The sequence below is a fragment of the Gymnoscopelus braueri genome, assembly GCF_963280865.1.
Source record: "Gymnoscopelus braueri genome assembly, chromosome: 6".
Classification (NCBI taxonomy): Eukaryota; Metazoa; Chordata; class Actinopteri; order Myctophiformes; family Myctophidae; genus Gymnoscopelus; species Gymnoscopelus braueri.
The window spans coordinates 11,762,343-11,784,081 of record NC_137607.1 but is presented as its reverse complement, the minus strand read 5'-3'; the positions used below and the strand labels follow the sequence as shown (position 1 = coordinate 11,784,081).

Sequence of the window (21,739 nt, the reverse complement as noted above, 5' to 3'; positions counted from 1 at the left end):
TCGTCTAATGTTGTATGTTGGCCGGCATTGATCGCGTCAAAATGCCTGATTTAGACTTAGCTGTGTGCCGAAAATAGCCGATCTACAAGCTCACACCGCGTCTGCTTGCACGTGCAAATATACATTGAAAAAAAAAAACACCTCAAGGAGTGGGGACCAAATTATAACATCCCATAACCTGGAGGGACTATGGGGTGTTGCCAATCTGCAGTTGGCTATTCAGTTGTTAGGCCAACCAATGATAGACTTTAGCCCGGCGGTACAATTTCTCTGGGACCAATGCTGTAACTACATCACTCTGTGACAGTCGTTCATTCAAGTCAGTCAGTCAGTCAGTCAGTGTCTAAATTCCAATACCCCAAAATCTCTGCTCACTCGCTCACTTTGATTGATTGAATACTTTATTTAGAAAAGACATGGAAACAGTACATGGAAGTACAATTCACAATACAAGGTCCTCTAAACTGGATCGCTCATAAAAGCATAATGGCTTATTTAAAATGAGATCCCCACGCATTCGAATCATGATGACATTTAAGAAAACAGACAGATATACTCCACTATGCAGAACGTCATACAATCAGCTTACAGGTTACTGGTATGAAAACAAGAAATATGTACAATAAACAGTTCAAGGAGCCTCCTGAAGGTGTTTCTTTAGGGCAGTTTTGAAAGTAAGTAGGGTTTTACACTCCTTTAGGCTACTCTTTTTTGGTAGGGCATTCCACACAGGTCATAATAAAGTACATTTTCTACTGATTTGTCTCTCTGAAAAAAAGCCATTTTAGTATGAGAATCTTAGGAAGATTGTGTGGCTTGTGATGATCGGGTCCAATATTTAGTTCAGTGACCATGGGGCTATTTTTGTTGGTTTGTTGGGTTTCATGCCTCCTCGCAGAGACATGGCCCCGAAACACACTTTTAACAAAAAAAAACGTTGCTGTCTCAGTGAAGAGGGACACATTTTGTTTGTTCGGTGTACGAGCAAAGGGACGTGGTCAGCTTTCCATTCGCAAATGTAAGTTTGCACATCTAGGTGCTTCATTCAGTCTTTTTTTCATTCAGTCTTTTTTTCAGTCTTTTACCCCCCCCCCCCCCCTGGGGGGGGGGGTAAAAACGGTGCTTTTTTTTCTTGCCGATTCCTCGTCGATGTAGGAACGCCTTCCAGCTATAGAATCCGCTGAACCTGACCAGGTCCTTCTTTGAACCCTTTTTTGATATGATGTACTTGGTGATCTCCTTTCTTACTGAGTGGTCCTTCATCTCTATCAAACATAGGAAGATGGTGACACAGCTGTCAGGAGAGGCATCATCAGTGTTCATCTCCTTCAGGTTCCTGATGGTTTTCTGGATGCTGTCTGGACTGTTCTCCATCTGACCCAGCAGGAATCGTAACAGTCTCTGGTTGGTCTCCAGTGAGAGGCCATGAAGGAAGCGGACAAAGAGGTCCAGGTGGCCATTTTCACTCCTCAGGGCTTTGAGCATGGCTTTCTTCAGGAAGTCATCCATGGAATTGAGCTCAAAGTGGTCAGATCTGTCATCCAGGAACATTTCCAGTACCTCCATCTTCCTCTCTGTGAAACAGTGGAACAGGTAAACTGCAGCCAGAAACTCCTGAATGCTCAGATGAACAAAGCAGTAGACGGTTTCCTGGAAGCAGTCACTGTCTCTTTTGAAGATCTCTGTGCACAGTCCTGAGTACAGTGGGCCCTCTTTGATATTAAGATCAACATTTTCCAGATCTTGTTGGTAGAAAATAAGGTTGCCTTTCTGTAGATGTTCAAATGCCAGCCTGCCCAGGTTCAGAATAACTGCTCTATAAGTCTTGAAGAGTTCCTCATTGTACTTCTCCTTTGTCCTCCTTGTCTGAACCAATAGGAACTGGCAGTACATGTCAGTCAGGGTCTCTGGCAGCTCTCCTTTCTTGTCTCTCCTCAATATGTCCTGCAGAACGGTGACAGTGATTGAACAGAAGACTGGGATTTCACACATGGTGTAGACACTGTTTGATGCCTCGATGTGTGAGATGATTTTATCCAGCTGCTTCTCATCGATCTTTTCAGCCTTGTTGACATTAATGAATCTCTTCCTGATGTACTCCTTCTTCATGTCATCAGTGAACCCTTGCACCCATGTCACAATGTTAACTAAGGCAGGAGGGATCAGTTTGGCTGCTGCAGGGCGTGTGGTTATCCAGATGTGAGCACCGCGAAGCATTTCACCTTTTATTAGGTTTACAAGTAGCTCTTCCAGTAAGGTTGACTCTGAGAAGTCATCAGAGCAGTCGTGGTCCATGCTGAAGTTCAATTTTAGGCAGCTTTCATCTAATCCATCCAGGACAAACAGAAGTTTGAAGGGACTCTTGTCGTAGTTAGAGATTCCTGACATCTGCAGTGCTGTGAAGATGTAATTAAGAGCCTCTTCTGGGATGAATTTAGTTGCGTTGATGCATTTGTGAATTAGCTGTGCCAACCGAAACCTTTGTCCCTGCAGCAAATTTAGCTGGCGGAATTGGAACACAAATATGAGATGAGGATGTGGAATGTTTTTCTTTGCCCATTCAGAGACAAACTTGTGTACGAGAAAGGTTTTGCCAACTCCTGCGATACCAATGGACAGCACTGTTCTTATGTGAATGTTTTGTCCAGAAGGGTGTTCAAAGATTTCACTGAGTTTGATCTCCTGCCCTGCTTTCTTCAGGTCCATCAGTGTGACCTCATGCACACTGCTGAGCTCTGTTTCTTCCTCATGTATGACGCTGAGACGTGTGTAGCATTGTACAAAAAGCTTCTTATCCGTCATTTGGATTGTCCCTTCAGGTACACACGCAAATGGCTCCTCGACATTTGTTTTGAGCCTGGCTTGGTAGAATGTAATCGGATGTGTATGCTCTCGTGTTTTCACCAGCAAATCTGTAAGGAACAGAACAATTATTTTAGATGTTGATAGAATTGGAGTCAGCCTGATTTGTTTTAATGTCCTATTGAGAGAAATTAATGTTTACCCTGCTGTGGAGGCTGGGAGGATGCTGTTAGGAGACTGCTACTTGAAGACTCTGCAACATCTCTGACATCTGAGAGAGAGAGAGAGAGAGAGAGAGAGAGAGAGAGAGAGAGAGAGAGAGAGAGAGAGAGAGAGAGAGAGAGAGAGAGAGAGAGAGTTTTTATTCAAGTGAGTCAAGTGAGTTAAATGCTTTCGACCTTGAGGGGGTTCGAGGGGGTCCCCAGCAAAATGAGAAACAGTTTAAAAATGATGGCTATTAAAGCCTTATATTTTAGCTAATATAAAATAGCCAATCTAGATCTTGGATTTTTTTAAACATCTCGACAAATCTTCTCATATGGTAGTCCCTGGCACTAGGGCCATGCACAATTGATCGATTTTCACTTCCCACAAATAAATGAACATGATCGTCCGATTATTGATTTAAAATGGGATACACATTGTGAACTTAGATCGGCTATTTGCAGTGGACAACACCGTCGTACAACAAAGTATATCAGTTAAAATATTTGTATTCACATCCATCATACAAACAGTATTTAAGTAAGTCTGCAAAGATGTGTAAATTAGCAGGGATTTTGCACAATGTAAAAGTGAAAGCAGTGTGATGATTTAATTTACGTTTTGGTATTCGTTCTGAAATACACATAATTTTGGTGAATAAGGACCAGTTTTATTTTGATTGAAAAATGTGTACATTAGCATGAATGTTCAGTAGCACAACATGATTGTGAAAGCAGTGTTATTTATATAACTTTTGTCACTAAACTCACTGAAAAATTGCGATAAATGATCATGATCTCAATATTGATCAAAAATGATAATAATTTTGGCCATAATCGTGCAGCCGTACCTTTCACGACATCTTTTCAAATGGGTCCGAGGCCAAATTTGTATCAATTTTTGGTAAATGTTTGTGAACCACAAATCATTTACCTTTGGTTGGTGGCCCAGCGTGTGAAAACATCTCCACTAGATCATTCCTGTTGATCTTCTTCAGAAGCTCCATTGTGATGTCCAGAGCCTTCTCAGGGTAGGTCTGCGTGATCAGATCACTGGTGGCCATCATGTTAGCGTCCTCCAGCTGGCTCCAGGGGATAGATTTACGTTCACGGAGATGAAACTGTAATGTAAAGAAGTAATTCAGTTTTCAGGTGTGTGTGTGTGTGTGTGTGTGTGTGTGTGTGTGTGTGTGTGTGTGTGTGTGTGTGTGTGTGTGTGTGTGTGTGTGTGTGTGTGTGTGTGTGTGTGTGTTTGTGGCTGGGGGGGGGGGGGGCTCTCTACACATTCAGCCATGGCCGCTCATACATAAGTTGAACAATGGTGGAAGGTCATTTTAAGTACTATTTATAAATACTTCTACTCTACTTGAGTATGTTCAATACTGCTTTATACTTCTCCACTATTACATCTCAGAGGCAGATATTGCACTTTTTATTCTACTGCAATTATTTTACAGCTTTTTCATTATACATTAACCAATTAAGACCCGTTTTATACATCGGCTATTTGAAAAATCTACAGGCTCACAACACGCAACATGTTGTGAGCTTGTAGATCAGCCATTTTCAAAAACATTTGTAGTTCGTCAGTACTTTTACTTTGTTACTTTAAGTATATTTAGATCAATACTTCTGTAATTGTACTCAAGTAAAATGTTGAATATACAACTTGTACTTGTAACACAGTATCTTTATATTGTAGTATTGCTACTTTAACTTAAGTGCTTTTAGTACCACTGACCTTGAACAGTTGGAAGTCTTCTTTTCCCAACTCCTGCAGAATGCTGATGATGGTGACTCTCTGTGTAGTTGAGGTTGATCCCTGCAGATCCAAAACATAGAAGAACCCATGAGAACATGGACAACACTTAGATTTTATATGAAGGACCACTGCCCTAACGTCACTGTATGCATTCTGCAATGGTGTTATTATTCTTTAGTTTTTTTTTGCTTTTTAACAATTTTTTTCTCCCCAATTTAGTTGCAAATTATTCTTTTAATCTACAATATTCTGAGATACTGAAGTTTTTTGCATAATCGTCAGAATCATAGCATAAAAAGCAAAAGTATACAATTATTAAATGCATTGCCTGTTTTGGCCATAGAATTATTGCAAAGCCCGTACTTCTCTGTACATGTACAAATAAAACCTATAAAGTTCTGACCCTGTAGCCCCAGATGTTAACTATACATTAGGAACCATTGTTCAATGTATTAGTCTGTATTTTTCAATAAAAATGTGTTTTAATGCATGAACGCCATTTTATTTCCTCGTTTTCATCCTGTTTACAGAGTGTAATACCGGCTTTCACCTGATGCGCCCCACCACTACCGTGCACCCATTGAGGGATACAGGCACTCAGGCAGTGGTGTAAAGTAACTAATTACATTTACTCAAGTACTGTACTTAAAGTACAATTTTGACATTATTTTTTACTTTACTGGAGTATTTCATTTTTTTTTACTAATCTTTTACTTCTACAATACAGGTAAATGTTGTACTTTTTACTCCACTACAATTATTTTATAACTTTTTTGCCGTCATATAGTCACTAGTTACTTTTAGATTTTGATTATTATAACAAAACATACATTACCCACTTCAGGCCTATATACATTTTTGCCTTTTGAAAATATCAGATCTAAAAGCTCACAATGCGTCGCGCTGAGTTTGCAGATCTGATATTTTCAAAACATGTGAAATGGGACATTCTGCATAATGAGTACTTTTACTTTTGGTACTTTAAGTAGATTTTGATGTCAATACTTTTGTACTTTTACTCAAGTAAATGTAAAATTACGTACTTTTACTTGTAACAGCGTATTTCTACATTGCAGTATTGATACTTTTACTTTTAAGTAAAACATGCAAGTACTTTTCCCACCACTGAATACAGGGAACTTCCGACAGAACCAGTTACATTTTAATGAAGAAATGTTAATTTCATATCTTATAGTGTATATTATACAGCCATATAGTTATGTTATACAACACCATCACATATAGTTATTGTTTCCTGGTTCTTACATGCAGTGACTGCAGTCCCTCCATGTTCCTTCTGTTGTTGAACGTCTTGTAGTTGAAGTACTGTAGTTAATCTACGTTATGGCCTACTGTAGTTGATAGATCAGGAGAGAGAGAGAGAGAGAGAGAGAGAGAGAGAGAGAGAGAGAGAGAGAGAGAGAGAGAGAGAGAGAGAGAGAGAGAGAGTTATGACCTTATGGTTATGCCACTCTTACACACTTCTGTGATAAACAAAGTAAATAAATATAATTATTGAATATTAGTCTGTGACTAGTTGAAAAGGTAAGGAAAACGAAAAATAGCTGGCAGTGGCTGATTTATTTATTTATTTACTCTGGCAGTGAATGAGTTAAGAAAAAAAAGAAAAGGGGAAAAAAAAGAGTGCTTTTACTACCACTGACCTTGAACAATTTGAAGTCTTCATCTCCCAACTCCTGCAGAATGCTGATGAAGGTGACTCCCTGAGGTGTAGTTGATGTTGATCCCTGCAGGTCCAAAACATAGAAGAACCCATGAGAACATGGACAACACTTGGATTTTATTTATATACGTTTATATGAAGGACCACCCTAAAGTCACTGTATTTGTTCTGCAATGCTGTCTTTTCTTGTGGATTTTTTTGTGTGCTTTTTACCCCTTTTTTTCTCCCCAATTTAGTTGATATGCAATTTATTTCCACCCCACACACCTGCCAGTGAGGAGCCCCTACGGGGAGGACGTAGGGCCTTCGTCCTACTCCTCCCGCCAAACACTCCCTGCTGACAGGCTCCGCTCCCAGCCCGTATGACTACGTGTAATGACCAATATCACCCTCCAGGCCCGACTTCCCTACCCAGGGGTCATCATCATGTCAGCTTGGGACATTTCCATCAATATTTTATTTTTGCCACGGATATGGAAAACAAGTGATCAATAATATTACCAGAAACACATAGGCCTAGCCCTAAATGTATACAGTACTAATGGACTCTAGTGTCTACTTTATTCCACTGCACTACACATTTTAAAAACGGGGGAAAATGCAAAATATATGTAAAAAAAAACATTTAATTTGGGCTCAAAGTTACCTAGTCTGCCTTTAAGGTGAGGTAGTCTATGTTGATGAGAAAGTATGCCGATGGAACAATGGAAAAAGACTTGATTGAGTCAAAACAGATACTTATGTTATATGATTAATGAAGGGCAGGACAGGATTTAAAGGAATGCAGTCACAATAGTTTGATGCAAAGGTGCCTAACTTTGATCAGAGGTGAGGAGGAGGTCTGATGATGAGGCTGTCTATCAAGGGTTTCCATGGATTATGCTTGTTGAGTGTTATTATAATTTAGTTGTTATTGTTATTATTGGATACTTTGAAGTTCTGCCCTCCTTTGCCTTGGTGATGATGACATGCCATGTTTTTGCTTTTCCACTGTGGTCATACCGTTGACTTGACTCACATACCTGTACGTATGTATAACGTACAATACCACAAATATCCTGCAACATATTAAACGGCATGTCATCCCGACACTTTATGAGAAAATAAAGTAGAAAATAAAGTAAAAGACTGACTGAAAAACAGGCAGTGAAAAAAATCCCACCGAATAGTGGCCGTCGAGCCATTAGCCCGCCTCCTCGTCCAGTCACGCAGGCAGGCAGCCAATCACTACCGCATACAGTCAGTAGAGCGACCCTCGTCTATATAGTGATGCAAATGTAAGCCTTTGTTTTCATGGGGTGCCAGGAATGCCAGGTGTGGGGGTCTGGGCCATCACCTGTACTCACCTGGCATAAAAGGGGCTCTGAGAGCAGCTTTAGCCATTAATTACCAAATATAATAATTTGTGCAGGACATGTTCGCCTTTTCTGTAATGCTGCTTTTTTTTTTAGAATAAAAATACATACATTTAATATACATGCATATTGTTTTTATTGACGTTTTTCAGTTTTATAGTCAGTGTAGTGTTGTTGTTAACTTGTTTCCCCCGAGATTTTCCATTTCCCCCCGAGTACTCCGAAGGGGGGCGAGGGTAGCCTGGTAAACCCTCCCTCCGGAAATCTCATTTCTATTTAGAAATGAGATTTCCGGAGGGAGGGTTTACCAGGCTAGGGCGAGGGGGCGGGGGCGAAAAAAAATCTCGCCTGCCTTAAATGTAATTCCTGGGAACGCCACTGGGTTGTGCCCAGGTCCTGGAACAACAACAAGGGGTTCGGTTGTGCCTCTCAGACAACCTATGATAGAAGAAGGTAGGGCCCAGTCAGGCACCAATGACACGCATGGAAGGCAAAAATGGATCCGGAAGTTTATGGAGTTACATTTGTGTCTTTATTAACCAAACAAAAGAAAAACATTTGAGAGAGAAAAAATATAAACAGAGCAAAGAATAGTTTTGAATGAAAACAAATTAAAACAGCAAGCAAAAAATAATAATTTGTAAGCAAAGGAAATGATATAAACAGAACAACAAAATATTTTTAATTAAAACAAATTAAAAACAACAACAACATTCCACTCCGGCTCCCAGTACATTTCTCCAGCTGTAGCAGATTTTTGTGCTGCGAAACTTTGACAGATAGTCAGTGCGTAAGAATTTTAACTTCCCTCCTTTTAACTTTTTCACATATTAGGCCTATGGCGACTTTATTTAATTTAATGATATAAGATGTAGTAAGTTAAAATACATTATTGTGCAGCTAGTGGCCGTCACTCGCGCATCCAACGGCTATTGCCAGCCTGCAGCATGTCGTTGCATGTATATTATGTAGCTACTCCAGTTACCAGGTCAATCATCTATAACGTTAGTTTATGCTCTTATTGTGATGTGCTGCAATTATTTTTGCGTCATGTGATGCAAATATTATCATTGAGTAAATTAAAAGTGCAGCTCAGTGTGCTAGGCTCTCAACTACGACGCATCCAAACAGGTACATTCTGACGTTTGCGTAACTGTTTATATATTGACATAATTGTTGTTCTGGTAACCCAAATGAGTATGAAACTTAAGCCAGGGGTCTTCAGCGCTTTTCAGGCCAAGGACCCCCTAGCTCAGAGAAAGATAAGCAGGGCCCCCAATACATACTGTATAAAATTAAGATTAAACGTTTTCATATATTTCATAGATAGCTTCATAGACTTGTTTGACAGACACTGTCATGTTGGCAGAGGTGGACAAAGTACTCTTGAGTAAGAGTACAGATACTCCTGGTCAAATTTACTCCACTACAAGTAAAAGTAGCTCAGTCAAAATGTTACTCAAGTAAGAGTAAACAAGTAATTGCTTTTAAATATACTTAAGTATTCAAAAGTACATGCTTTTAAAAATACTTAAAGTACAAGTAAAAGTAAAAGTCCTTTGAAGTCCTCGACTACCTCCAGCACTGTCCCGTCGGCAGTGTCAATGATGTCCTCTGTGTTAAATACAGATACTTTAGTTTTCTTGTTATGGAGCTTGAGGCAGTTCTTCCTGCACTCCATTTCTACTGCCAGTAGTTCCTTTACATTCTCTGCTGTGTCTGAGACTCAGGTAATGTCATCTGATAGTCAGTCATCATGATGGGAGTTACTAGCTTATCAATCAATCAATCAAACTGTATTTATAGAGCACATTTTCACACAACCGTAGTCTGTTGACCAAAGTGCTGCACAGGTAAAAGAAAAGCAATACATCAAATCAAAGAACAAAAACACAAAAACAAAAACATGTATAAAACACATAACTTGCATGCATATAGGAGACACAGACATAGAGCGAGATTGTTCATTTACACCTACAGTATGTACACAGAAGGTAGAAAATGTTAGATAGGAGTTAAAATAGGAATATTTAGGAGTGGATGTTGTTAAAAGCCAGAGAGAATGTGAGTTTTTTGTAAGGACTTAAACATCTCGATGGACTTGGGCCACCACAAAAGCGCGGTCAGCTTAGTCTTCCTCGGGACCAGTGTGAACCCGATTGCCTCAAAAGAGAATTATTTTCTCATGAGGAAATAACAGGAGTCACACATGAGTGACACATCGCTGACAAAGCTGCACTCAGATCACATTAATTATATTCCAGTTCTTAATGTACTTTGGTGGTAAAGACAATCTGTTTGGTACAAATTCTCAGATCCAGGGCCATCAACTGTGACCTTTTTGTCAAGATACAATAATATTCAGCTTCAACGATTAGGACGTGGAGCTAACTTTAAACTGAGGCCATCTGTTCTATAAAAAATAATAATGATAATAAATGCATAGAGTAACTGTCATGAAGGGCGTTTTGATTACCGTGATTACACATATTTTTTCATCAGATTATAAATAACATCAGGTGATATGACACAATACCTTACATGCTCATTCTGCATTCATACAGTTGACATAGAAAACAGAATATTCTCTCTGTTCAGTGTATGTTTGTACAGAGACCTGCAGACATTAGCGCCAATCCTGTGGGTGCCGGGCAGCCCGAGCACCCAATGAGAAAGCTGAGCTCCCACAGGAAATGTGTCGGTCGGATGACTATTGTGTGATGCTTTGTAACAATGATGTTGAAAGTCCTTTTGCACATCTACTGGGACAGGTGCATAGGAGCAGGCAGCCAGTGCATGAGACAGGAAAGAATGGTGATCGTGCACACTGTCTTCACTTACAGCAAAAAAGTATTTTATTGCGAGTACAATGTTTCCAACTGACATTCATCAGGTATTTCTGATTAAGGGGTTAAAACTTGGTTGAAGTGTGTGACTTGTTGTTGAGTACCCTACCCACCCAACATAAATCGGCATCCATTCCTGCAGAGATGGTGGTTGCAGAGAGGCAGGTGTTGTTTGCAAGGCATGTGGTTCTTTGTGACCACATCCTCTGCTCTCATGAGAGCCCACACGCACGAGAGCAGAGGATGTTTCATATCTACCCACATGCACAACCGTTAACTTCACCTTGTCAAAACAAGATGGTGTCGACATGCACAGCGGTGAACTTCACCCTGTCAAAACAAGATGGCACAGAGACAAGTCGACTTGCTTGGTCTCCACACAAACAACCTTTGATTTCCTATACTAACACATCTGGTCAAAATTCATGTCAGATCCTGTGTCTAGGTGAGACATGACCTTTGACAAAATCTAAATGTCTCAATAGAAGAGCAGGGAGACAAAATATAACCACCACGATTATATAAGTTATATTATATTAACATACTCTACCATACAGATTGTATAAGTTATATTGTATTAACATACTTTACCATACATATTGTATAAATGATATCGTATTAACATACTCTACCATACAGATTGTATACGTTATATTGTATTCACATTCGACAAAATTACATTTCATTCATTAAAAAAAAGTTACATAGTGCCTCTTTAAGTAGATCTAACTTGTTTCAGAGAAGTAACTCTCTGAAACCACCTGCACTGCATGCACTGATGTGCTTGTAGAACCACAACGTTATACAAAGCCTGCAGAAACACCTATAAAAATGAGAAAAATAGAAATGACTGAGGAACCAGAACTAAATACTTTTACTCCTACACACCCATACAAGATGTAACAAAGAGGCGAGCGGAGGGGGAAGCCAGAAACATGCTAGTGTGAGAGCAGAAGTGTGGAAAAAAGGAACAGCCAACCTAAAAGTACTCAGTACTTTACAGCCTTCTTAGAAATGTACTCGAGTAAAAGTAAAATATTGTCTCGGAAATGTACTCAAGTAAGAGTAATAAGTATCAAAAAAATCTAATACTCAAGTAAAGTACAGATCCTCAGAATCTGTACTTAAGTACAGTACTCAAGTACATTTACTCCGTTACTGTCCACCACTGCATGTTGGATTCATGTTAATGTGTATTTTCAGACATTTAACTACTTCAGCCCTCAAATACTTAGTAAACTTGACCTTTCACTCTGTACTTGGTCTGCTCTTTTTTCCCTCTACACCAAACAACGTTCCCAAAAATAGCAGATCTACAAGCTTGCAGTGCGAGGTGCTGTGAGCTTGTAGATCTGCTATTTTTGGCTAAAGTTCTCTTCAGTGTAGGCAGGGATGCTAGGGTTCAAGTGGTTAATGTAAAAAAAACATGAATTTGGTAGCCCCCCGTCGTAACTCTGAGGGCCCCCTTGGGGTTACGGTGACGGACCCTCAGACCCCTGACTTAAGCATTCGTAAGCCTAGTACAGTGCACCTCAAGTCCGTTTTATTAAGAGTAGCGGTTCTAAGTGTTAAACTGAAGTGATATTGATACATTCCAAACATTATTTTGAGGCACCCCTTGCGGCACCCACTTTGAGAAACCCTGTCCTACACTCATACAGCACATAATATACCCAGATTTTAACCGATTTTAGAATCAGAATAATCTTTGTCACAATCATCTTTATTGTCAAATCACAGGTTTACAGGTGTAAAACAGTGGGTGAAATTAGTTTTTGTGCAAGCTCCGTAGTTTCTTGTTTTCATAAAGAGAAGAAGTGGGGCCACTAACTAACCGGGTACAGGGCAAGCAATGTTCTCAAGTGATCGTAGTGTATCTTGTCAGTAGCACAACACAATTTCATTATCTGGATATCGGACTGTCAGACAAATAATACAGTTTCCGTTCATAATCATATTTGGTCCGCTGTGTATTTTATTGGTGATTCTTGTGAATGAGTTTAACATAATTGCTCTCTTTACGTTTATTGGTATATTTTTTTAAGCTTTGAAACTTGTTACTTCAGATGTTGATCTTTTGTCCTTTCTAAGATGTACAACCAGAAGATGCGGCTGAGGGAGAGAGACCCTCTGTGCTCATGGTGATGCAGTGGCTGATTGGGCAGGGACACAGGCATTTGCTGGTGTTGGAGAGAAAGAAATTCAAAATAGTTGACCACAACTGTCTAGTCCACAGGCCAGGCCACACTGTTTGTTATCCCATTGTTAGCGCTTGTAACACTTCCAACAGCCCACCTTGAAGATTACGAGTCTTTTAAGACCAACTTGCTTTCGGACACGGTGCAAGCTTTGACAGAGTGTAACTTGTAAATAACTGTACATTGTCACTTTCTTACTCCAGTCCATTGTCAATTTTTACTCGTGTTAAGGATACAAACTTAAAGGAAAACTTGGCAGATTATGAACCTCTTACCCTAACCCATTTTAAAAGTGTTTCAGGTCCAATTTTGTCTGCTCATTTATTTGTGTCATCACTTCCAATTTCACTTCTGTATCTTGACTGAGGTCTCTATCCTGATTGGATAAAATTGGCATCCCAACCTGAGCATGCATTTTCTGTTAGAGAGCTGGAGAGATGTTACTGAACACTCTATAGCAATGAGTACTATCAGAATTTAGAGCTATTTAACACTTATTTTAACAAAAGAAAATCACTTACCCTCCCTAACGTTTGAAATTATTGCACTTTTTAAGGGCACTGGCAGTGTAACTGTTTTAAAATGTTTTTCTTCTTTCAAATCTGCTCTACAACTGCTCTACAAATGGCAAGTGTGTCACAGTGTTTAAAGTTTATGTGAACCCAAGTAACAAGTTCTACAACAGCTTCTACCACATTCACACAGATGGATTTGGGGAAATATAATATAAACTCAGACCATTTGTAAATCTGTGTTAATTGTCGATGTTAGGGTTAGCATACGATGGCATACGATATAGCCCACATTTTGGTTAAAATGTCTTTTAATAAACAATTCACTGAAAATGTAGTTGTATGAATACATTGTGAATTGCTATATCTGTTAATTTGACCTTCGAATGCAGTTTATGCTAATTATAGGAAAGTCAATGTTGGATAAATAGATTTCTGCTCAACTTAGGCCTTGTCTGTGTATACTGAAATGCTGGACGAGAATGCCAAAACAAAAAGTGCTTCTGCATACTAAGTTAGAACTGCATTTGCTAGGATTTAAGGTTGGCAGGTTGAAAAAATGCATGTGGCATTTAATCATAAAGTAAGCATACTATCAGACGAAACGTTTCCAAAGCAGTCTATCTGGAATGGGCCTGGCCAGTAGGCCAGTCACTTCAGCCTTGCCTTAATTAGAATAACGAATATAACATAAAATAATGTAGCTTTATTTTATAACTTCAAGGGTTCCCAAATGTTTCAGGCTATGAATCCCTAAAATAATCATATTTGAACTGGGGACCCCCCAAAATAATCATACTTGAACTGGGGACCACCCACCCTGACAAGCACTTGAAATTGTAGGCATTAGATTTAGTTTGACTCGTTTCCACAGATAAATATTGTGAAAATAGCCGAACAACAAGCGCACAATGCCTTTAAAAAGGTCTTAAAAGTCATTAAATTGTCACTTTAGAAATGTGTTACCCTGTATACACTTATACTGTATATGTTGGTTTGTTTACTGTTGAGAGAGAAAACAATGTTGCCCATTAAGCTAATCTGGGGACCCCCTCTGAGGTTGCCGATCCCAAGTTTGGGAACCACTGGCCTACTATAACAGTAACAACAATACAACAATTTTAAATACAGATCACAAACTGTAAGTAGAACAGAAACCTAACATTAGGGAATCATCTGAATTGCTAATAGCCTAAAATGCTCAATATTGTAACGAATAGTGTAGCGCCCAGAGCTGGGATGGAGCTCTGACCTCAGTCCCAGAGGACCACAATGGAAACAAGCCTTTTTGTGTTATCCTTATAACAATCATTGTACAATTGTACCTCTGTATCCTACTGTTAATAAAGTATTCCATCAATCTGTTTACTCAAACTGTTTACTGTACATATTTTTTTTGTTTTAGTTTTTATGATGTTTTGCATAGTAGTGTATATCTGTCTGTCATTAAATGTCTCTATGAATTGAGTACAAAGGACCCCAATGGAAACAAGTCATCTTTCTTGGGTTTTAAATACTCTTAGCTGACCTTGCATTATACTTTCATGTTTTTTAGGTTTTTTTTGCAAACTGCTAATAATTCAATCAATCAAAAAACCATGCTGGCCGTAACACACCTCCATCCCTGCATTCAACAAACTACATAAGGAAGGGGGAGCTGTCAATCAGACTCCAAGTGACCAATGGACATCTATCAGCGTAGGACCCGCCTTCTGAACTTTAACCCCTCACACAAAAAAATCCAAGAGAGAGAAAAAAAAATCGAGACCAAAGACATAAGTTTTGAGAGAGAAGGCATTTTGCAATCAGAAAAAAACAACTTTCATTCGCAAATGAGGAAAAAAACATTAGAAACATTTTATTTAGCACAACACATTTTATTACCCAAACATTTTACTAAGTATTTTGTTTTATGTAGTTTAAACAGTTTTTCCTTATTCTTTTACTCTTGAATTTTAAAAGTTTTGTTCTCAATTATTTTTTATTTTCTTTCAAATCTTATATTTTTTTGCTTGCAAATATATTTTTTTGATTGCGTTTTTAATTTGTTTTAATTAAAAATATTTTGTTGTTCTGTTTATATAATTTCCTTTGCTTACAAATTATTATTTTTTGCTTGCTGTTTTAATTCGTTTTCATTCAAAACTATTCTTTGCTCTGTTTATATTTTTTCTCTCTCAAATGTTTTTCTTTTGTTTGGTTAATAAAGACCCAAATGTAACTCCATAGGAAGTTCGGTGAAATACATTGCAGACAATGAGACCAGCTCGTGAACAAACACTATTTCTGAACGATGGGGACCTTTGTCATTTATCACAGGTTGTTTTCCAATCACTTGTTTTTTGATGTGCACACTGTATAATTTTTATTGAGGCATCGAAACAGCGGCTTGTATCATTTCTGGCTCTGCAGTATCATGAGATTTGGTTGTCAGGCTGTCAATGATGGACAGTCTCGCAATATTTTGGCACGTTCAGAAGCTTACTTTGTGCTCTTTAGATACCTCAATAAAATTATACAGTGTACACATCGAGAAGGAACACATTAATTAATTAATTATATTATGTCAAATAAAACATGTCTCTGAAAACTTGCTATGAGTTTGACATTTTAATAAATAAAATATGTGAAATTGTGGCTTTATGTTTGAGTTTTTTTTTTAACACGACCAACAGTTCACAGACATATTCGAGTTATCAACTTTACATTTTTGTCATAATTGAGCAAGTATTTGTTTAGTAATCGTCGAGTAAAAAGCAAAAAAGGGCCACAACATAGCCTACCCCACCCTCCCTAGTCCCTACGATGTACAGGTATTTCCTCAGGACTATATACTGATGAAGACCAGTTACAACAATTACAATTGAATTTAATTAACACATTTATAATGAAAAAAAGTAAAGTCATATCCATCAATCATCTTGTATATTATACAGCGATATAGTTAAATGTTATACGATACCATTTGTTTCCTTGTTCAGCTGACTCCCGTCCCTCCATGTTCCTTTAGACTGTTGTTGAACGTCTTGTAGTTGAACTGTTGTTAAACTATGTCATGGTCTATGACTATGTAGTTGATAGATCTGTAGTTGATAGATCACTAATAAAAGTGTTTCTTGAAGTTGTGAAAACACAGAACATCCATATCAACTCTGTTGGTAAAAACAATTGTTTCCTGTTTACAGTAGCCAGAGAGAGAGAGAGAGTGAGGGGGGAGGGGGCGTTATGACAGGTTATGACACTCCTCCTACAGACTTCCGTTGTTAACGAATGAATACATGTAGATGTAATATTTAATTATTACCAAAACCTGTGGAAAACACAAAGTCAAAGCCGTTTCTCTTAATGTAGTCATACAGATTATGAATTATGAGTGTTATATTGTAGGCTGTATACAGTAAAATCTGCAAGTTAATGAAGTCATATACTTACGCCATAAAATACGCCATAAAATAAACAATGAAGGTGTCAGCAGTTCATATATGCACAGTAAAATGAACTTCATTTGCCTGTGAAGAACATAATGTTACTTTAAACTAGTTCTAGGTCTGTCTAAATGACTGGCTGGTTATTAAATTATGAAGTGTAATAACGTGATGCAGTGTTTGGCATGGTGATATTCAGCTCCATTCAGAAGACGAGACAGTACTTTTCATCCTAGTCATGAAATATGTACTGTATGTATATATCTCAAGACAGATTCAGCAGCTCAGCAGTAATAAATTCAGATTGAAACAGCAGGAGCATTCAGCACCAGGAGCTGCATGTTCATGTCAACTCCAGAGGGCAGTGTTCTACAGGACATTGTCTACCTCATTGTTTCCCAAACACTGGGTCGGGACCCATGTTTAGGTTCTCTTTTATGGGTCACGAGTAAATCTCTCTCTCTCTCTCTTTTGTATGACTTTCAAAAATTTAAGAAAATAAAATAATTTTCTCCCCCAGAAATTAAACAAATTCAATCATAACAAAAAGAAAATAATTGAATACCTTTAAAATGTAAATAAATTCATAAATCCATAAAAAACTTTTATGAATCAAGAAAATAGCCAATCTACAAGTTCACAACACGTCACATGTAGTTTGGGTTCCCAGGAGACTTCAAATGTCTCCACTGGTCTACCTTACCAACCTGCTACAGTATCGTAGTATTTTGCCGGATACATAATACATATTCTTGATTATACACACACACACACACACACACACACACACACACACACACACACACACACACACACACACACACACACACACACACACACACACACACACACACACACATCAGTCTTCAAAAAGATTCTGTGTGCTAGGTTTATCATAAATCATGTTATCATGAACAACATCTAATGTAAACATTGTGCTGGAGCCAGCATATCCCACCCTGAATGTAAGCATGGACAAACAAACCCCACCAAATGCATCACTCTTTAAATCATGGCTCTTCTCAACTTCTAGTTGGTCTCAGCTAAATGTGTTCTCCAACTGGCCTTACCCCCAGGGTTGCAATGCTTGATCTTCAGATCTTCACTGTGTCTTGTGAGTGAGTGGCATCCTCCACGTGTTCGCATTCCCCACCTCCTTAATACGTTATCTTTCTGTTTTTATGTAAATGTTTGTTTGTTTTATGTTTGTGTCAGTTGCAATACCATAAACAGAGCTCCCTCATAAAAGAGATCATTGTATCTTTGGGATTTCACCTGTATAAACAAAGTTTTAATTTGAGCTTTTTACCCGCTTTTTCTCCCCAATGTATTTATCGTTATGCCAATTGATTCCTCCCCACACAAATGAGTGTGTTGTCACTGCTGACTCACCTGACAGTGAGGAGCCCCCACCGGGAGAACATAGAGCTTCCGTCCTACTCCTCCCGCACAACACTCCCTGCTGACAGGTAGGATTACGTACAGTGACAATTATCCCTCCCCCCCTGAACACGGGCCAATTGTGTTCGTGTATACTGTACACAGTTGACAAAGCCCGATGCGCCACGATGGATTCGAACCCACAACCTCCACGGTGGTGAGCAGGCACCCGAGAGTTTTTTTTTTTAACTGCATATTTTGATGTGCACCTTATTGCATCGTTGTTTGTTTTGTCTTGATATTTACGGGAGTTACGGGAGTCTGTTTCTGTGGCCTCAAAATCACATTGTATTTTATTCAATGGTCTCACTACTCTGGCTACTCTTTGCATCCTCGAAAAAATAATTGGTGACACTGAAGGACAAGTGTCCTTGGCCCCAAAAAGTATGACATTCCAGGCCTGTCTAAAAGCAGCTTTAATGAATTTATTTTGGACGCCTACAGGCATAGAGTCAGACAGATAGAGGGGACAAGCAGAGAATAAAACTGTCTCTGCTAGTATGCTATTGCCAGTAGTTATTGTATTGTACAAAATGATAGGCTACATGGGATGGTGAAATGGTGGCAAGGTGACATTTAGGGGTGACAGCACATAACCATAACCACAAGCAGTGGTGGAAGATCCAGATTATTTACTTAAGTAAAAATAGCAATACTGCAATATAAAAAATACTCCTCTGTTGCAAGTCAAAGTCCTGTATTCAGAATTTCACTTGAGGAATAATTACCAAAAATATTGGCATCAACATATTCTTAAAGTACTCAGATGTTTCCAAAACTTCTTTTGAAAATACAGCAGATCTGCAAGCTCAGTGAGCTATTTCGGAAGAGACAAAGTTTAAAATAGGACTTAAAGGCACTCATGTTTTTATGAATAAAATTAGATTGTGTCCAATCTGTATGGTAGATTATGTTATATAACTTTTGTCTCCCTGCTCTTCTATTGAGACATTTAGATCCTGTGTCTAGGTGATACATGACCTTTGACACGTCCCTGTTTCTGGTTTGACCTTATTTTTAATTCTATGGGTTTGACACACATTTTGACCTGAATGTCAAGATTCAATTCATCTTCTGAGCAAGCAGGCAGGCAGGCTCTATTAGCTCAATGGTAATGATGTCAGCACTTGTGCAGGAAACCTGGGTTCAAATCTGGGGTAGAAGAGGAAAGTCTGCTATGATTATGGGACTGACCTTTATCTGATTGATCCAGACCAGTACAAACATGTGTAGAATCACTGTCATCTGCATAAGAGCACACATAATACATTTGACGCAATGACAATCAACTACTTTATTATCAGATAGACTGACGTCTGTGCTCAATGATACGAGAAGCATAATTCTATTCCTACTCATTCTGTTCTTGTCCATGTCTCATGTCTTCTGGTCACGTCATGTGTCCAATACTGTATATATCCTCTATGTGTGTAATAAACTTCAGAACTTGTTGTGTGACTGCCTGGTGTCATCTTGTTCTGACTCTGAGCACTCACGACTCAACTGAAACCTTAACCTACTGTAGGTCACCACCCTTAAGAGGGAGACTTTTAAGGGTAACAGGAAGAGTGGGCACTAAGGAAGAGTGGGCACTTTCATGTAAAATTGGCTTTTTGGTCCAAAATGTAAAAAAAACAAAACATGATTGAACACTTAACAATTAAGGTCTAATATTTCTGCAATTGCTACAAAACCTGTATATGCAATCATTTTGGGCATAAACAAGACGTTTAGTTGAAGGATACATTTAAGTCTGATAATGTAGTACCGTGCATGTTCACATCATGTATACTTTACATTACGTAAGACCATTTTTCTACTATTTAATTTTTTTTAACATTTTGGACAAAATAGCAACTTTTACATTGAGGTGCCCACTCTTCCTTAGTGCCCACTCTTCTTGTAGGCTTATCCCTTTTAAGGACCATATTGGTCAACTACACTCACAACACAAAGTATGTAGGCCTACGTTGACCTTATATCACATGAGGGTATTGAAGCATGGCTTAATGGGCATTAAAAAAACTCTGGGCGTTAGAGCAAGACAAGGGGGGCGGGGTTAAGGTGTGGGGGGGGGGGGGTGTTTTCACTTTCTTCAACAGCACTCCAAGCATGTGATGATGATGATGATGATGAGGAGGAGGAGGAGGAGGAGGAGGGGGCTGGGCTTGTCGTTGCACGACCCCCACTTCCAATAAGTCCACTTCCAATAAGTCCACTCCCACCCCGCTGGGTTGTCATGGTGACCAATTATTACGGGAGGGGGTGGGGTTGGGGTGGAGGTTGTTCCCACCCACCGGAAACGTCTGCAGAGCTAGCAGGAAAAAAAGAAAAGAAAAGGAGGAACAACCACACAGACCCGATCTCTCTGATTTCATTGGATCTCTTCCCAAACCAAACCTTAACCCCCCCCACCCCACCCACCCCTGTGTGTGTGAGCGTGTGTATGTGTGTGCGAGAGAGTGTGTGGTGTGTGCACACACACAGGCAGATGTGTGCTTTGTGCCGCGGCGGTCACTCACTCACTCACTCACTCACACACACCACATCTGCACCGATATTATCATTATTCTACCAGGAGGACCTTTTAATAAAACGATGGTGATGATGCGCAAAATCTAACGCTCAGAAGAAGCAGAAGTTGTTCATGATCACCGGCTCGCTGCTAGACACCCAGGCCGGCCGAGAGGAGCCTTGTGCGGGGAGGAGGAGGTAGAGCAGACCGCCCCCCCCCGGACCCCCTACCCACCCACCCATCCAGCCAGCCATCATCCATCCGGCATCCATCCTTCATCCATCCATCCATGATCACAACCTCCACCTCCCTCCCTCATCACCGCTGCGGATCAAACGAGGACCCCCCCCCCCCCCCCTGATCCGGTCCACCGATGGAACCATGACGAGGAGGGCGACCCCCCGACCACGACATGAGCGGTGCTTTCTAATAAAGCTACAATCCGGGACTCGGTAAAAAAAAACTGAGGGTTTTTTCTTCTCCATCCAGACAGACAGAGAGAGAGAGAGAGAGACAGCATGGCGGCGGATCATCCGCGGTGTGGACCCTCAGCCAGCAGACCCAGCCTCCCGATCATAGTGGTCCGCCACCGATCATAGTGGTCCGCCACCCACCACCAGGCCTGAAGCTGCGGCTTCTTCTCCTATCTATAGGAGGCTGATCCCCCCCCATCCCATCCCCACCGGAGGAGGACGATCCCTGGCCCGTGTCGGTGGGTTGTTAGCCTCCATAGAACAACCCTGGTGTTTATTATTTAGCCTTAGGATCAAGAGTAAGACTAGACTATCATGGATGTATGTGATCGAGTCATTTAGATACGAAAGCAAAAGTCAGACCGGATACAATGTATCTCTGATAGTCTCTTGAGCCAAGGCTGAAGGGTTTTTATTTAAAACTCTGCGAGTGAGAGTGGATACAACGTATCCAAAACGGCCCCATTCAACGGGCCGTTTGGATACATTGTATCCACTCTCACTCTCAGAGCTAACAGAGCCCA

At 39.7% G+C, this 21,739-nt stretch overlaps 2 protein-coding genes across 3 annotated transcripts in view; one reads left to right on the top strand and one right to left on the bottom strand.

The window, feature by feature from the left end:
* Positions 1–383: 383 nt before the first annotated feature.
* Positions 384–16,511, bottom strand: LOC308086628 (protein NLRC3-like). 2 transcript variants are annotated; one of them, XM_080430249.1, is made up of 7 exons: positions 16,325–16,511; positions 6,432–6,515; positions 6,034–6,119; positions 4,747–4,827; positions 3,940–4,126; positions 3,005–3,073; positions 384–2,912 (listed from the first exon to the last, which is right to left on the bottom strand). In XM_080430249.1, exons 3-7 carry the CDS (start codon positions 6,055–6,057, stop codon positions 1,042–1,044), a joined length of 2,232 nt encoding a protein of 743 aa, XP_080286375.1. In that variant the 5' UTR covers positions 6,058–6,119; positions 6,432–6,515; positions 16,325–16,511; the 3' UTR covers positions 384–1,041. The 2 variants fall into 2 exon arrangements, with proteins under 2 accessions (XP_080286375.1, XP_080286376.1); XM_080430250.1 differs by lacking the exons at positions 4,747–4,827; positions 6,034–6,119.
* Positions 16,512–20,680: 4,169 nt separating this feature from the next.
* Positions 20,681–21,739, top strand: part of b4galt6 (UDP-Gal:betaGlcNAc beta 1,4- galactosyltransferase, polypeptide 6) — a 42,197-nt gene continuing 41,138 nt past the window's right edge. Inside the window, exon 1 of the mRNA XM_080430379.1 lies at positions 20,681–21,454. The gene's annotated coding sequence lies outside the window, so the exon portion shown is untranslated. The remainder of the gene's footprint in view (positions 21,455–21,739) is intronic.

Excerpts from the sequence above, each read along its gene's own strand:
- LOC308086628 (XM_080430249.1), bottom strand. The coding sequence starts at position 6,057 with ATGGAGGGACTGCAGTCACTGCAT. Across the intron at positions 4,127-4,746 it reads AAGACTTCCAACTGTTCAAG|TTTCATCTCCGTGAACGTAA; the intron begins GTCAGTGGTACT and ends TTTACATTACAG. Across the intron at positions 3,074-3,939 it reads CGCTGGGCCACCAACCAAAG|ATGTCAGAGATGTTGCAGAG; the intron begins GTAAATGATTTG and ends TCTCTCTCTCAG.